Source organism: Peromyscus eremicus, chromosome 6 (genome assembly GCF_949786415.1).
Source record: "Peromyscus eremicus chromosome 6, PerEre_H2_v1, whole genome shotgun sequence".
NCBI classification, from domain to species: Eukaryota; Metazoa; Chordata; class Mammalia; order Rodentia; family Cricetidae; genus Peromyscus; species Peromyscus eremicus.
In genome coordinates, this window is record NC_081421.1 from 128,902,899 (window position 1) to 128,921,230 (window position 18,332).

Genomic DNA, 18,332 nt, shown 5'->3' on the forward strand with positions numbered 1-18,332 from the left:
AAACAGGATCAGCTGAGGAATTGGCAAGGTGAGGTGGTTGTGGCTTGTTTTGCTTTTCTGATCTTCCAGCTTTAACCCAATACCTGCTTCAGGTTTGTTTTTATTAATAAGAACTTTTCAAGATTTGTGCTAAATATGCTTTATACAAGCCACGAAGTTCCCTCATCTCATTTCACTACCACCACCTGTTACTGCCTTGTCTGGTAGTAACAGCACTGCCTGTTTATTATTGAAAAGTATTCCCCTAGATTGCCTAGCAAAATATAAAACAAAGTTACTGTCCAGTCAGCATCAAACACCTGAACACTCACATCAACTTTAAGTTATTTACTCTACAGGGCACGCTAACTTATTTGACTCAAAAGTTCTGAAAGCTAAAATAAAAATCTCAGATTTTACATTGAGATTTACAAATCTCTACACTGACAAATAGCTCTTACAGATAAGGTTGTGACTGGCTTGCCAGGTCTACTCACTAGTTCAGTGACTAAGTTCTTAAGCACAGAAGGGAGGAGTTGATTAATGTGTCTCATCAGAGTTATAAAACACCATCACTCACCAATGTGTCTTCCAAGACGGTGTTAAGTGGTTTCTTACTGAATCAGTGTTAACACTCACTGCTAATTACAGATTCTCACAGCCCAACATTCTTAGTACCAGGGGTGCACTCAATACACTACACATATTATGATAGTCAATGAGAGAAGAACCAAGAGCACAATGACAAGAGCTCAAGCTTCTCCTGTTTTTCAATGTTATTTAACAGTGATTTAGTCCCTGTGGCAGGTATATGGAAATCTTTTACATTGTTCTACACTTCAAGCATTTTTATTACATTTATTTATTGTATATGTGTGTGCCATGGTGCCCCTGAGTAAGTCAGAAGACAACTTGTAAGAGTCAGTTCTCTTCTTCCCCAATCAAAATCATGTCCATTGGTGGTTGGCTGAGTTATCTCACAAGTCCCCATTCTACACTTTATTTAATATATATGCTTGGCATTTTGTCATAAAATTACAGATTTAAACTAATGAAAAAGTTCTGTGATAAAATATTTTAATCACAAAATCTGATTTATGTATAACTTACTCAACATATTAATTCATGGCATTTGATGCAGAGACTAGCAAAAGTAATTTTAAGTAATTTTAATTTAAAAGTGCAGGCAAATATTTAGCAGTTCCAAAATAAAAAGCGAAAACTTCAGGGAAGATTGGCTTAAAATACATTTCACTTCAAAAACCTACTGCTTTTCTGGTCAAATAAGTAATTGAATAATAATTCTGAGGCCGGGTGGTGGTGGCACACGCCATTAATCCCAGCACTCTGGAGGCAGAGGCAGGCCAGCCTGGGCTACAGAGTCAGTTCCAGGAAAGGCACAAAGCTATACAGAGAAACCTTGTCTCGGGAAACAAAAAACAAAAACAAAAACAAAAAACCAAAACAAAACCCCCAAAAAACCAAAACAAACAAAATTCTGACCTTCACAACAGACCTACTAAGTCAAATAAACAGTGAAATACTTAGCACTGCTAATGACTTTCACAGAAATAATATAGCTAAGGGCAGATGCCAAAAAATATTAAGACAAACAGCAAGCGCAATCAATCTATGCCAGTTGAAGTGACTTTAAGATTTGCCAAGTAAGGCAAAAGGGATACAGAATCTGGAAAAAGGCAAAAAGTTCTTTTTTTTTTTTTCCACCATTTTCTCAATATCATAAAAGGCATCCCAAACTCAAATTTCTTCAAATATTACATATCTGCTTACTCCAGGGATTTCCAAGATGCTAGAAGTATAACAGAAAAGACAGCAATATTCCCAAGCTCCTAAAATTACAGGTCGATGACAAACTTTCCGCAACAAACACAAAGATGTAAGGAACACATGTGCTCAGATTTTAGAACATAGAAATAGCCAGACATTTGCCTTGTGAATTTCTCATTTTATAGGCCTCACAGGATTGTCCAGCTTTCTGCATTGCCACACTAGTTATCATCTAAAAAAGTATGCACCTGAGAATTACACAACTGAGTAACACAAAAAATTGCAAAAAATTCTCATGCTTTAAATAAGTGTGTTTTTTTTTATGTTGGCCTACATCTATAACTATCTAAGAGTACATTTAGACACTAACCCATCTTTTTAGGTAAGTTAGGGAACACTTTGATTCTGATTTTGAGATCGTCTCCCATACTTCAGGCTGGCCTGAAACTCACTGTGCAGCAGAAAAAGACCTGCCTCTGCCTCCCAAGCAATGAAATTACAGTATGCTCTAGGATACCAGGATCAAAATGCCAGTTCTCAATCCTCGGGTTTTTGTTTGTTCATTTCTTCTGAGATAAGGATCTCAGACTGTAGCCCAAGCGGGGGTCTTGAACTTTGCAAAATTTTCCTGCCCAAGCATTACAAAACCTGAGATTACAGGCACAAATAACTACTCCTAGAAATCAAATTATATCTGAAGGACAAATCTTATCAGTCTTAATAATAGTCTATTTCTAATCAAAACTGGGAAGGGGGTTAGCCTTATTAAATCTTGTCCCCAAATGCAAAACTCAAACCAAACAAATATAAGTAAAGCAACTAGTTTAATTATGTGGGGTGGTAATGTATACATGTTTTCATGTGTGTTCATGTATAGTTGTGGTGGTATTGTGTTCCCCGAAATATTGTGCACCCTAATAAACTTATCTGGAGTCAGAGACAGAACAGCCACAATATTAAACATAGAGGATAGCCAGTGGTAGCACACACCTTTAATCCCAGCACTTGGGAGGCAGAGCTAGGGCAGAAATCCATGTGTTCAAGGATACAGCCAAGCATGGTGACTCACGCCTTTAATCCCAGAAATCGAGCCTTTAATCACAGGGAATGATGGTAGAAGGCAGAAAGATATATAAAGCATGAGGACCAGAACAAGAAGTATTTGGCCTGGGTAAGCATTCAGGCTTTTGAGCAGCAATTCAGCTGAGACCCATTCTGGGATGAGGACTCAGAGGCCTCCAGTCTGGTTCTCTGATCTTCCAGTCCATCCACCCCACCCCCCACCCCCTGGCCAAAAAAAATGTCTGCAGGGAACCCAGGGAACCACGCCTAACAGCGACTTTGAAATCTTCAAAAGGAAGACGGGGCTTGACTATGGTAAAAGCTATTAAGCTGATTAACATCACGGAAAGATCGACTTTGGACTACAAACTGTTTAGGACAATTTCAAGATGACTAGCTGAGATGATCCAGCCTGACAGACTACTTGAACAAGGACTTGAAACAAGCCCTGCACTTTCCCATTATGCAGCGACTGGACAAATGATACAGGACTTGACAATTAACCCAAAAATTTTTCTTTTTCAGGAATCCCTAAAAATGTCTTCGTCCCTAGAAAGTAGGAAGTAATTTTAAGAAATGATGCCCACATTCCCAAGAGGTGGGGATGGCAGGTTTTTGGTTGTTTAGTGAGTTTTGGATATTGTCATTGTTTACAATGGTTGGTTACAAGTTAATTGTTAATGGTTAGGAAAAAAGCTGAACAAGGAGATTAGATTCAGAGTTTTTGTTTAAAAACAAAAAGATAAAGAAATAATAGGATAAATGGGTAGATCACTGAATCTACACTAAAAAGAAAAGGGGGTATATATAAAAATGACAAAAGGTAGATTACTGAATCTATTATGAAAAGAAAAATATTTTTAAAAAGGAACTACTTGTTTTAAATAAGATAAGTAATGAAAAATTTTTGTCTGAGTTTATCAAATATTACTGGACTGGACATTGTTAATATATATAATGGAGTTTTTTATCTGAATCTGTCAAATGTTAATGGACTAGACATTGTTAATGTAATGTTTGAATGGACTAGACATTGTTAATGTAATTTTTGACAATATATTGTATATACTTATCGGATAGTTTTTCTTGTATTAGTTATAAGCTTTTTTTAATTTTAGACAAAAAAGGGGAAATGTGGTATTGTGTTCCCCCAAAATATTGTGCACCCTAATAAATTTATCTGGGGTCAGAGAACAGACAGCCACCAGATACAGAGGCTAGAAAATGGTGACACTCACGCCTTTAATTCTAGCATTCCAGAGACAGAAATTTCTCATCTCTGTGAGTTCAAGGCCACATTGGAAACAGCCAGGCATGGTGACACACACCTTTAATCCCAAGAAGTGAGCCTTTAATCCCAGGGAGTGATGGCAAAAACAGAAAGATACATAAGGCGTGAAGACTAGAAACTAGAATCATTTGGCTGGTTAAGAATTCAGGCTTTCCGAGCAGCAGTTCAGCTGAAAGCCATTGGGATGAGGACACAGAAGCTTCCAGTCTGAGGAAACAAGATCAGTTGAGAAGTTGGCCAGAACTTTTAAGATTCCTGCTACATATAGTGATATTTTATTTGTACTGAAATGTGATTTTATTTGTAAATAAAGTTGCCTGGGGATCAGAGCTAAGAGCAAGCCATTTAGCAGAAGTCCAGCGGTGGTGGCACACGCCCTTAATCTGATCACATGGCAGGCAGAATCTCTGTGTGTTCAAGGACACAGCCAAGCGGTGACCTGAACCTTTAATCTCAGTACGAACCATAGAGACCTGGAGGTCTATATAGACAGGCAGTGATGAAGAAGTCATGTGGTTGGGTTTAGAACCAATGAGAAGGCAGAACAGAAAGGCAATAAAAAGACAGGACACAGGAAGAAGGTCTCTGTCTCTCTCTGTCTCTGTCTGCCTGTCTCTCTCTCCCTCCCCACTCCCCACTCTCACCCTGAGGGGAAGGACAGCAGCAAGTGGTAAGATAAGGCGGTCTTAGCTCTTGGCTACTGCTGGATCTGAACTTTTAACTCTTTATTTGGCTCTGTGTTTCTTACTTAATAAGACCGTTTAGAATTACATCTACATTCATGTGTGTGTAGGTCAGAGGCTGATACTGGATGTCTTTCTCAACTGCTTTCTACCCCACTCCCACCTTTAAATTTGGCTTTTAAAAGAATTATGACAAAGGCAATTTGGAAGCCAAGCTAAACTAGCCAGTGAGGAGACTCATTCCGAAGTGCCTGATTCAGTAACTCAAACTCCATATGAATACATGGGGTGTACATATGTGGGGACATGTGTGTATACACAACAGATTATCTTTGATACAGAGAGCTCTTCTGTGATACCTGGTGTCAATATTTCTGCACACCTTATTTTTGAGATGAAGTACCTCATTGCATCTTGGAGGCAGGTCACCATCAGCACTAGTCAGCCATCCAGCAAGCTCTAGAGCACCTCCTGTCTCCACTTCCCCAGTGTTGGGAACAAGCACTGCTCCACCAGGCTTTTGACTAACATAAGTGCTGGGGATCCAAACAAGAACTTCACTGAATGAGCTATCTCCCTAGTTCCATGGCTTAATTTTTGTGGCACCCAGCAGAGACTAAGACTCAAAATAAACCTAGCACCTTACCTCATCTCAAGCTTTTATCCTCACTGCTGCCTGGCAGTCACTTGTCATAATTCTGGAAAACTTTTTAGAAACTAGGAAAGACTAGTAATTAGTTCTAGGATTCATCTATTATCTGACAAAATTTTCTCATTTTGAAAACATTATCCTGGATAATACTGCTTTATTGCTGACATGGAAAAGTTAATTTATGTAGCATATTTTATTTTTTATTTCACATTTTAACACGGCAATGTAAACTTTTTACTATAAAGATTATGCACTTACTGTTAAAACCTTAAGTTATATGAATACTGCTGAAGGTTGATAATATTTGTAAACCATTAAATGATAATAAAGATGCCCCCTCTTCCCAGAGAAACTGCTGCACTGTAAACTGGCAGCTTCTGAACAGATTTGGGATGTCCAGCCACCTAATTGTTAGCATACTAGTAGACAACTACTAACAAACAGCTCTGATACATGGAGAACACATTGTTGTTATTGTTGTTTTTCCCCAGACAGAGTTTCTCTGTTTAACAGTCCTGGCTGTCCTGGATCTTATTTAGTTGACCAGGCTGGCCTCGAACTCACTGAGATCCACTTGCCTCTGCCTCCCAAGTACTGGGACTAAAGGTGTGTGCCACCACAGCCCGACTACAGAACACTTCTTAAGAAAGCTTTAATTATTTCACTATGTTTTTAGAGCACAGGTATTACTCTTACTGAAAAAACACAAACACTTGAATATATCTTCAATAAACAATAAATTAAAATCACTGGCATGGCTCAAATGATCAATATATGAACACACAAAATACAAACTTGAAACAATCTCAACTGCTGGCAAAGGATAGGCACATTAAGTAGTAGTGTGTAATGCCATTAGCCACAGTCTGCTCAGGCTAAAGCCCTAGAGCCCTCTGATGACACTATCAAATAAACAGTTTGCAGGAGAGATGAGATGATAACACTTCTGGGAAACAAAGAGTTAGGAAAGCAAGGCCAACATCTCTAAGGTGGAAAATGAGCATCTGTATTGATGGTAGGTAATTTGAATGTAGAATGAAAAACAGCTATTTCTAGAATGATGGATGCCAAGGAAGAGTTTACATATTTGCATTGTATTTAAATGTTCATTAATATTTGTCAATATCTAAGTAAATATAACTGTGAGTTGGTTTGTCTGTTTATGGAGACAAGTTCTCACTCTGTAGTCCAGGCTGACCTGGAGCTCACTATGTAGCCTAGACTAGTCTCAAATTCAGAATGATCCTCCTGCCTAAGTCTCGCAAAATTGAGGTTATAAGCATGAGTTACAATGCCCGTCTATAACTGTCACTGTAATATTTTCAACAATGAAGAAAACAAAACAGCTCAAGTAGAAAAGAAATGGTGAGTCACCATGAATTATCACCTATCAAACCACAAAGGTGACTAATACATGCAGAAATCTGATCACCAAAACTTAAACTAACAGATTGGCTGTTTTTACCAATGAACAATCACATTATTTATATCTTTTCCTTTATCAACTTAAATTGATGCTAGAAACATCTCAGAGAACAAATCATGTCTTATTAAAACAATAGGACTTCTCTGCTCATATTTGAAAATTAGTTGCCACTTATAAACATTTACTTGTTTCTTTTTAAACTACACAAAGTTGTAAACTGAATCTAACTCAGTAACATTGTTTCCAGGGGCGATATGTAGTCTGATTATCAACAGTGGATCATAGGTAAAACACTTTTTTCAACATTTTAACTCTGTAGTGGTTTTGTATGTGTATAAGATAGTGCCCCAAATCTACCTCTATATTATTTCATTAATTTAAAGCCACTGCCAAAATTTATACCACCACCCATTCAACTGATATAAAGACCAATACTTTAAGTTATGTAATACTAATCTTAGGGGGGAAAGTAAAAATACCATATTGTCTGTTAACAGTTGGGAGTAGTAATTGTTGGGAATAAGAGGAAATATTTTCAGAATAACAAATCTCAATACCAGAAGGGCTTTACTTAAATGGCAGAAGCTGTGCTGGCTCATCACCACCCAGGTTTTAGCTTCCTTTCTTCTTCTTTTTCTTCTTTTTTTTAGAATGTAGAATGAAAAAAAATTAAAAAACATGCATTTAAGATTAAAAAAAAATGTCAATAGTTCCTCCACTTTTCTTCAAGAGAAAAGGACAAACATAAACAAACAAACCCACCTTTTTATTAAAGGAAATGAAATGGTATTTTCCAGATGCTGAAGGACTAAAATTATTTAGTATTGAAGGTAGAGAAGAATATTAGACCATATATTGGGATCATGACGACTGTCTTAGAGCAGTGTGACTGTTTCACTATTCACAAGGATGGAGAGAAGCAATGAAACACAAATACACAAGCAAAAAATCCAAAACAAATTTTTCTTCATCAAAACCAAGATGGCCACAACTTCAATAACCATATCAAAATACAAGTCAAAAAGCTACATTTGAAATTGGGAATAAACACAGTAAACATGCTCTGCCTTCAAAGGCAGCAAGGAATGTATTTTATTGACTAGTTTTAAAAGTCAGCTGTTATAAACATAAAAAGACATCAAAAGTTGAATTGCAAACTGAAAATTTTAAAGAAAATCAAAATGTTCTCTCAGTAACATTTAATATAAGATAACAGCTTTTGCAGATAAGCAATATTCTAAAACAAAAATGATATTGATTCAAAACAGGCTTTCACAAAAATAAACTGAGAAATATCTACAAAGCAAGTTCTCTGTGCTTGCTTGAATTGTGCAAACAAGTGTGTTCAGAATTGAAACTACTTATTTCAATAAACCCACCATCAACTGTAGCTTTCATCTTTGAGAAAAGTCTAATATATATGTTAATCTTCATGAGTGATATAGCCATCTTAGAAAACGTATGAGTAAATTATAATGGTAAGAACAGATTACCCTATCTTTATTTGATAATAAGTGTTACTTTCTGTCATGAAACAAAGTAGTACTTTCTGGATGACTTGATTGCTCATGTGTTTTTTGTTTCTTCTGTTAAGACATTAAATAAAACACATATAATAAACCATAGCCAAACACCTCTATAACAAAAGGCAGGTGTGCCATGTCTTCAGATGGACAGAGGACTCCTTCTCACTCATTCCGTGGAGCTGGTGAAAGAACCAAAGCTTTTGCAGGATATGCAAGTGCTCTATCACTGAACTACAGCCCCAGAAGATTTTTGTACTGCTTTAATAAGGCAGAATGTCTAATTAAAAAAAAAATTATTTTTGTTTGTGTATATGTGTGTGCTTATATGAGTTTATGTGCACCATGTGTGCACAGGTGCTGGCAGAGGCCAGGGTTAAAGGCAATTTTGAGCTGCCTGATATAGGTGCTATGAACTTAAACAGGGCCCCCTGGAAGAGCAATAAGTGCTCTTAACTGCTGAGCCTTCCAATTGTCCCATATTTTTAAATCAGCAAGTACTTTGATTTAAATGTCACCACTGAAAAAGGACTAGGTGTGACTAAGTGTTTAATTTTAAATGCATTAGTCTTAAAGTAATTCAAGACTCATAATTTATAAAGAGCTAGTTCTCAAGATTATAGCCATAGATATTTTATAAACAAGCTCAATTCAAGGATTAGCTTCCAGCTTTCAACTATTAACAACAAATACATAATTTTTCCAATTGCAAGAATTTGGAATTGTTTATTCTCCATATGCTACATAAGCATAATACACAATGTATTTTGAACTTATATTAGTTAAATCCTTATGTCAGTTCATATCTATTGATACAGAAATATGTTGGGTGTGGTGGCACACAGTTTTAATCTTAGCACTTGACAGGCTAAGTGTATTTCTTCAAGTTCCAGGCTAGCTAGGACTACATAGTGAGATTCTGTAGACTCTAAGAACAAAAAATCCAAAATATGTTCAGGTGAAACTGCAAGTAATGCAGAATTGTCAGACCACCCCAAATCTACCTTTCAACTAATACTATTTGTCCTCAGTAGGGTGACAAGAGTTAGGGAGACATTTTCTTGAATGTGTTTTTTACATTTAAAAGAAAGAGAAAAAAAAAAAAAAAAACAGGGCTGGAGAGATGGCTCAGGAGTTAGGAGCACTTGAGTGTTTTTTTTGTTTGTTTTTTTTTTTTTTCAGAGCACTGAGGTTTGATCCCTGCACTCACATGGCAGCTCACAATCATCCATACTACAGTTACAAATGATCTGATACCTTCTTAGGACAAAGGGGCAAACACCCATACACATAAAATACATAAATAAATACATAAATAAATAAATAAAAATAATTCCTGTGTCGGCTAACGTTAAGTTGATGGCTATGTTTAAAATTAAAATCTCTGTGCTTAAGAGAACTACAAATCAATATTTGACCTCTAAGTGTAAAGAGATGTTAAGGATTCAATTTTTTTACTGCTGTTTGTACTTCTGTAAACAAGCTTGTTTTTGCACGAGAGAACCTTTTGCTTTCACTAGAACAAATTGTAACTTTGTATTCTTTGCCTTTATAAACCCCTGACTGACATGCCTGGGCGCTGCATTCCGGACTCCCGAGCTTGTTAAAAGTTATTAATCGGGGGCTGGAGAGATGGCTCAGAGGTTAAGAGCACTGACTGCTCTTCCAGAGGTCCTGAGTTCAATTCCCAGCAACCACATGGTGGCTCACAACCATCTGTAATGAGATCTGGTGCCCTCTTCTGGACTGAAGTCATACATGCTGTATACATAATAAATAAATAAATCTTTAAAAAAAAAAAAAAAAAAAAAAAGTTATTAATCGTCAGACTGGTGAATCTCTGAATGACCCCAGACCCATAAAATTTTCCAAGCCGGCGTGACAGCTCAGCAGGTAAAGACATTTACTGCCAAGCTGTACAACCTGAGTTCCAGCCCACTTGATGGAAAAAGAACCGACCCCCTCAAGTTGTTCTCTGTCCTCCAGAGGTACCATGGCACATGAAACCCTACAGGCACACTCAAAAACACTAAAGTTAAGAGGAATGTAATATAAATCCAATTTCAGACGAAGAAATTTGGTGCAGTGCTGGGCATGGAATTTACGGCCTTGCCCACGTTAGGAAAGCACTGTACCCTGGGGCTACATACCCGGTCTAGGGAAGCCAAGGGCTACTTTTTCACAAGTGAGGAATCAATCAATACCTTGTAAACACCGGATGGAAACTAAGTAGGACATAGCTACTTATTGAATAAAACTTTCATTCTGTATTTCCAACAAAAGCTCAGTATTTAAACTTTCATTGTCAAAAATTATTTTTAAAACTGCATTACACTGGACTACCCATAAGTTAGTGAAAAATGAGCTTCATAAGCGTGGGCTCAACTGCATAAAGTTAGTCTGTAAGCGGAAAGGATTCGAAGTCCAAGCTGCTAGTAATGCAATGCAGCTTTTAGCGTCAGGTGGGGACACGTCTTTACGGTTCAAGCTTCGTGCCACTCGCTGTCCTGTACTGTGGTATCAACTCAAGATAACCGACTCGCTGAACCAAGCAACCCTCAAGCCGGGCGCCCAGGGCTGCAGGCCGCGCCGAGCCTCGTCGCCGCCACGTTCTGACGCGACTGTGGGCAGCGCAGTCCGTCCTCGACCGCGCAGTGTAGGAGCCCATGCCACCAGGGGGGCCTCTCGGCCCGTTAGAAGCGCTTACCCGAAAGAAGTTTCTCCTCAGCGTGAGGCTGGAGAGGGCAACGGAAGAGTTTGTCGGTCCTACGGCCCCGGGAGCTGGCGGTGACGACATCAGCGCGCGCAGCAATGGCAAGCTACGGAGCACGGTAAACCGGAAGGGGCGGGGCGACCCAGCTGTGGCGCGGTGCTTAACGTCACAGCCGCGGCCGTGGCTTCCGGGCTGAGCTTTTGAATATGTCGCGCCAGCTGAGAACCTCCAGATTTGACCCTCGTGCGGGATTTCACACGGAGGGCAAGGACAGTGGCCCCTCAGTTCCGCAGGGCCTGCTGAAGGCAGCGAGGAGCAGCGGCCAGCTCAACTTGGCGGGAAGGAACCTCGGGGAAGGTGAGGTGGCGCGCTAACAGCCTCCTCGGAGGCCGGGCCGCAGGGTCCCCTGTGCACACACCCGTGCCATCGTCTCCTGGAAGAGGCCCTGCTAGGACTGTGTTCGTTGGGATGCCCACAGAACGTGGGATAAACATCGTAGTTTGAGATAGATGATAGGCAGGTACTTTATTTGACCATCACCTTTCTCTTAATATAGTCTTAACCAGAGCTCCTTTGTGAGCTTAGAATGAACACTTTCCTTCTCTGTAAAGACCCTCCTTTTTTCAGCCGAGAAGAATCCCAGTGACAAATAATGATCATATTTCCTAAGTAATGATTCAGAATAAATGCTGCACTATTAGAAGTAAAGTATAAGATTTTAATCTATGCAAGTAGAAAAAAAATTACAGAAAGAATTACTTTTCATTCCTCTCTCTGTCCCTGTCCACACACACCACAAAAGTACGTATACTTGGTAGTATGCAGAATTGTACTTGTTGGTCATTCACGGGTTTCTCAAGATGTTCTCAAATCCATACACTTTCTAGACTAGTTATTACTCGCTAATATACTATCACTGGTTGTCATAGTTAGGGTTGCTGTGAGAAAACATCATGACCAAAAGCAAGTTGGAAAGGAAAGGGTTTATTTATCATCATCAAAGGTAGTCAGGGCAGGAAGCTAGAGGCAGGAGCTGATGCAGAGTCCGTGAAGGGGTACTGCTTCCTAGTTTGATCCTCATGGCTTTCTCAGCCTGCTTTCTGATAGTCCCTTAGACCACTAGTCCAGGAAAGGAACCACCCACAATGGGCTGGGCCCTTCCCCATCAGTCACTAATTAAGAAAATGCCCTACAAGCTTGCCTACAGCTGGGTTTTATGCAGGCTGTTATTTAATTGAGGTTCCCTCTTTTCAGATGACTTTAGTTTGTGTCGAGTTGACATAAAACTATCCAGCACAATGGTCACAGGAACAAAGATGGCAAAATACTGTGGACCATGTTTTGACATTAGAAATTATGTAACGTAAGTATGAACATAGTGAATGGGATGAGGAAGAGTAAGGGAAGGGGAGACAGTAAGCTGAAGGAAGAGGTAAATAGAAAAGGATGCTATGGAAAAGAGCACAAAATTTAAAAAAAAAAGTTTTTTTTAATAGTAAAAAAATTCACGAACAAAATTAGATAAATGTAAGGAGAAGAAAAAACAAAACGACTGTTTTCGTGTGTGTGTGTGTGTGTGTGTGTGTGTGTGTGTGTGTGTGTGTGATTACATATAGTATGTGTGCATGAAGAGGCCGAAGGATATTGGTTGTCCTGCTGCCACTTGTGTGTGTGTGTGTGTGTGTGTGTGTGTGTGTGATTACATATAGTATGTGTGCATGAAGAGGCCGAAGGATATTGGTTGTCCTGCTGCCACTTTCTTCTTTATTCCTTTGAGACAGGTTCTCATTGAAGCAATCCCCTTGTCTCTGCTCCCCATAGCACTGAGGTTACTGGGACACAAGACAGTGCTCAGCTTTTTACATAGGTTCTGGAGATTTGAACTAAGAGTCCCATGCTTGTGCAGTAAGTACTCTTACTTGCTGAGACATCTTCCCAGCCCAAGAACATTTTGAAAAACAACAACAATAAAAAAAAAAAATACTAAATGGGAGGTGGGGACAGAAGTAAAAAAGCAAACAGACAACTGAGGAAGGAAAAGAAAGAAATTGTTGTAGTTAGGGTTACTATTGCTATGATGGAACACCATGACCAAAAGCAAATTGGGGAGAAAAGGGTTTTATTTTGTCTGTGCTTCCATATCACTGTTAGTCATTGAAGGAAGTTAGGGCGGGAACTCCAACAAACAGGAATCTGGAGGTAAGAGCTTATGCAGAGGCCATGGAGAGCATGCTTACTGGCTTGCTCCCCATGGCTTGCTAAAGTCTGTTTTCTTATAGAATCCAGGATGACGTGCCCAGGGGTAGCCCCACCTGGGCCTTGCCACATCAATCCCTAATTAAGAAGATACCCTACAGGACTGTCTATAGCTAAATCTATTGAGATGTTTTTCAACTGAGGCTCTCTCCTGTCCAGTGACTCTAGGTTGTGTCAAATTGACTTAAAACTAGATAGCACAGAAATATTGCTCCCAAGTGGGGAGATAAAACATAAACAAGTTAGATCAATGTGGGGAAAGGAATAACAAACACAAAATTAAAATAGAGAATAGTAAAAATTCTTCCAGACAAACTTGCAGGAAAAAAAAAAAAGATGAGATATTGGAACAACTTTCTGCTCTTTTCCCATACCCTTCCCCTTTTTGAATTTCCAAAGGTTTTCTTCTGTCTGTCTCTGGGATTAAAATCTGTTTTCCTTATTTTGACTCTCTTTTACCATCTCATACAGAGGCGAGCCTCCATTCTACCATCCCACTGGGAAGTCTCTGGTAAATATGAATGACAATGAAAGCAGGGCATAGCCAGAGATTGCCTTGAGTAATATTCCAAGTTCTGTGCCAGCCTGCCGATAGCCCTACCTTTGTCCCAGGAGTGGAGGGTCTCTTTATACAGTTAGGCTACACAAGTGCAGAAGCAGTTTTGCTACCCCATGTTAACAAGCTTCTTCCTGAAGATTCAAGCCTTTTTTTTGTTTGTCTCAGTGCAGGGTTAGGGATAGAATGTAGGGCCTTGCCCAGAGGCAAGCACTCTAGTGGAGCTTCCACTTCGTAGTGAAAGTTCTACTCACTAAATTATAGGAGTTACCTCAGTAGAATAACAGTTTTGTGTGATGGGTAAGAAACAATTATGTCTGGTATGGTGGAGAGTAGCTGCGAGGGTCAGATACCTTTCATAGGCTGTAATGGGAAGTGGCTCTGCAGGGCTTAGAGTGCAGTGCTGGCTGACTTAGCTGTTGAACCCTGGGTGCAGTTCCTTGATGCCTCGTTTTCCCACCTACAAAATGGGGATAGTAATAGCACTCGTCTCACGGAGTGGTTAGGAAATTTTAGTGTTGTATTTTGTGTTTTCAGTGCTAGGAATCAAGCTCAGGGTCTTATGTAAAATACACATTTCAGTCTTGTTTTTTGGCTGTTTGTTGTTTTTTTTTTCCCCAATAAATAAATTTACACTGTGTTTGTAATTTATTGATGTTTGGCTTATTGGAATTTAAATACTATTTTGTTTTACATTTATTTATTTATCTGTACACTTAAGGGCAAGTAAGAGAACAACTTGCAGGAGTTGGTTTTTGTGGTGATATTGTGTTCTCCAATATAATGTGCACCCTAATAAATTTATCTGGGGTCAGAGGACAGAACAGCCACTAGACATAGAGGCCAGAAAATGGTGGCACACATATCTTTAATCCTATTACTTGAGAGGCAGAGATCCATTTGGATCTCTGAGTTTAAAGCCACACTGGAAACAGCCAGGCATGGTGACTCACACCTTTAATCCCAGGAAGTGATGGCAGGAAGCAGAAAGGTATTTAAGGCATGAGGACCAGGAACTAGAGCTGGTTAAGCTTTTAGGCTTTTAGCAGCAGATGGGCTGAGATTCATTTTGGATGAGGAATCAGAGGCTTCCAGTCTGAGGAAACAGGATCGGCTGAGGAATCAGCAAGGTAAGGTGGCTGTGGCTTGTTTTGCTTCTCTGACCTTCCAGCATTCACCCCAATACCAGGCTTCAGGTTTGTTTTTATTAGTAAGACCCTTTAAGATTCCTGCTACAGATTTTCTTCACCATGTATGTTCTGGGGTTCAAACTCATATGGCCAGGCTTGACAGCAAGTGCACTTACCACTGTGATGGTTTGAATGAGAATGTCCCCCATAGATGCATATGTTTGAATACTTTGTCCTCAGTTGGTGGAACTTAGGAGATGTAGCCTTGTTAGAGAAGGTGTGTCACTGAGGGTAGGCTTTGAGGTTTCGAAAGATTCCTACATTCCCAGTGTGCCTTTCTCTGCCTCATGGCTGTAGCTCAGGACTCAAGCTCTCAGCTGATCTTTTACTCCACCATCATGAACTCTGACCCTGTGAAACCATAACCCAAATTAAACACTTATTTTAATAAGTTGCCTTGGTCATAGTGTTTTATCACAGCAAAATAGAAAAGAAACCAATACACCCACTGAGCTGTCCCTCAGGCCCTGGGAGTTATTTGGGTCTATTTGTAAGCTGAGTATTCAATGAGTGTGTCACTTAGTATTCACTTCATTTTTATCTTTTTTCCCTTTTCTTTTTGATGTGGTGGTGTTGGAGATAGTTCCTCAGTGTGTTTGGAGAATAAATGTGGACATTCCTGAGGAGGCTAATCAGAATCTTTCATTCAGTTCTACTGAACGGTGGTGGGAGCAGACAGATCTGACCAAGCTCATCATCTCCAGCAATAAACTTCAGTCTCTCTCTGATGACCTCCGACTCTTGCCTGCCCTCACTGTTCTTGATGTAAGTTGACTGTAATTATGATATCTTAGTTGAAAAGACTTAATTTGAGCCAAATGGAAGAGCTAAATTTATACTTTGCTAAACAGGAAATCTTCCTTGCTGATCTTGTAGAATACAAGATAAATGACAATCTGATTCAGAAGGTTGGTTCTGTGTCTCCATGTCCACAGGCCTGGTGGAGATCCTGTGATTAAATGAGTCAGCATGTACAAATAGAACTGGCACTTGGCTGCTTTTTTTTCCTTGTTACCTTTTATTCTAGTCACTAAAGCAAGTATAGGACTCGGGCCTTTTACATTCTTGTTTTGTAACTTGTCCTCAGACAACTTGCCCTCAGACTGAAACTGTTCAACCGAATTTTTTATGTTTTTAACTGAGTCTGTTTTGTAGTGCAAGTTGTCCTGTCCTGTGATAAGTGAAGTATAAAGGATTTATTTCAGAATCTATAGACTTTTATGTGTGGAAATGATGGATATAAGTAGTGCCATCCTTGGAGGTAGTTTTGTTTTGTCTGTAAAATAACAAAACAATAGTCTATCTTACTCTGAGGTTTTCTACTGTGAAGACAGTATGAGTCTGAGAATGTAAAACTGTCTCCCAGCTTTTGTCTGTTCTGTGTGTAAGATGAGCAGACCATGAGAGCACTGCTGCCAGCTTCTACCTCTTGAGTTTTCTGAAACCCTACTCAGGTCAAGTCTGTGTTTGTCCCTTTTCATTTTGGTAATGTTTAAATTAATAACTTGTTACTTGACAATCTGAGCAGCAGTTTAGTCAGCACACATAGCAGATTACTAATCACCCAACACATTGAGTTTGAAGAGTTTAGTAAATAATTTTGTTCAGTGGCAAAGCTCAAATATTGCTAATTGAAAGACTAAGAATGTTGACTTTGTCTTGTAATCATTTTAGATACATGATAATCAGCTGACATCTCTTCCTTCAGCTATAAGAGAGCTAGACAATCTTCAGAAACTTAACATCAGGTAAAGTGTGCACCTGTTTCTAAGATTGCAGTTACAGTGGTCTGAGCTTGAAATTCCTTTTCTTCACATAGAAAATAACCTGAAGCTTCAGTGTGGTCCAGTGGGAATCAGGGTTGAATACCTACCAGTTGCTGGATTCTACCCCAGCACCAGAGGGAGAAAAATAAGACCAGATCTTTGTATCATCCCAGAAACTAGTTAAGAAAGAACAAGAATTTAATGATTCAGTTGTTTGTTTTTTCTCTCTAGAGGAGTCTTGCTGTTTGGCCCCGTATTACCCCAAACCACTGTGCTCAGGGACTCCTGCCTTAGCTGCTTCACAAGTCTGTGGTGCTGTACCCAGCAACTTTGTTTGTGTATGTGTTTGGTTTTCACAATTTAGTATATCCTCTTTGATTTTACAAATTAAAGGCCAGTTGATTTTTATTTTTATTTTTATTTTGGTTTTTCGAGACAGGGTTTCTCTGTGTAGTTTTGGTGCCTGTCCTGGATCTCGCTCTGTAGACCAGGCTGGCCTCGAACTCACAGAGATCTACCTGGCTCTGCCTCCCGAGTGCTGGGATTAAAGACGTGAGCCACCACCACCCGGCAGGCCAGTTGATTTTTGTGTTTAGGAGATACTGTTGGCTCTTGTTTAAGAAAACCATCAGAATCTTAGGTTTTTTTTTTTTTTGATTTTTTGAGACAGGGTTTCTCTGTGTAGCTTTGCGCCTTTCCTGGAACTCACTTGGTAGCCCAGGCTGGCCTCGAACTCACAGAGATCCGCCTGGCTCTGCCTCCCGAGTGCTGGGATTAAAGGCGTGCGCCACCACCGCCCGGCCAGAATCTTAGGTTTTAAGTTACCCTGATAGCCTAAAAATCTAGGTATTACATGGTAGGTTAGAAATATTAATTATTTCATTAATAGTGAAGAATTTTGTGCTTTTTTTTATTTAATTGATTTTGGTTTGTGTTTTTGGGTTTTGTGGTACTTATTGGAAAACACAGGACCTCATATATGCTTGGCGCCTGAGCTAAGCCCCAGCCCTCATGACCTTACTGTTAGTAGTTAAATGTGTCCAAGCACCTTTGGGCTGCATAGACATGTTTCTAGTACTACATTGCTAATGTGTGTGAGGATAGGCACCCAAGGTATAACTAATCTTTTGCTGCTGTTACACATCCAGATTAAGAAAGTGTCTGTGTCTTATCTATGTTATATAAATAATTCAAGCTCTGAGATTCTTTCAGAAGAACAAACACAAGGTACTGAAAGCATAGTGTGACTAACCTGTTTATAAAATACATATAGTTACATGTGTATTGGACATAATATACCTGAAAGTGTTTTTTGGTGGTACATTAACTAGGAGAGAAAACAGCCCCTATAACAGTTTGCTAAAAACTTAATATTAATATACAGCAGCAAGACTACTGCATGTGAAGCTGCACTATAGCCTCTTCCCCCCAGAAGCCAGGCATATGG

At 39.4% G+C, this 18,332-nt stretch overlaps 2 protein-coding genes across 6 annotated transcripts in view; one reads left to right on the forward strand and one right to left on the reverse strand.

Moving 5' to 3' along the window:
• The window catches only part of Srsf11 (serine and arginine rich splicing factor 11), a 49,073-nt gene extending 37,854 nt beyond the window's left edge, over window positions 1-11,219 (reverse strand). For both annotated transcript variants that reach the window (XM_059266508.1, XM_059266507.1), the window contains exon 1: window positions 11,112-11,219. In XM_059266508.1, coding sequence (XP_059122491.1) covers window positions 11,112-11,201 — 90 coding nt within the window. In that variant the 5' untranslated portion in view covers window positions 11,202-11,219. The remainder of the gene's footprint in view (window positions 1-11,111) is intronic.
• An 82-nt stretch (window positions 11,220-11,301) lies between these two features.
• Window positions 11,302-18,332, forward strand: part of Lrrc40 (leucine rich repeat containing 40) — a 41,594-nt gene continuing 34,563 nt past the window's right edge. For 3 of the 4 annotated variants that reach the window (XM_059266509.1, XM_059266510.1, XM_059266511.1), the window contains exons 1-3: window positions 11,302-11,474; window positions 15,703-15,884; window positions 16,794-16,867. In XM_059266509.1, coding sequence (XP_059122492.1) covers window positions 11,324-11,474; window positions 15,703-15,884; window positions 16,794-16,867 — 407 coding nt within the window. In that variant the 5' untranslated portion in view covers window positions 11,302-11,323. The remainder of the gene's footprint in view (window positions 11,475-15,702; window positions 15,885-16,793; window positions 16,868-18,332) is intronic. The other variant, XM_059266512.1, reaches the window with a different exon arrangement.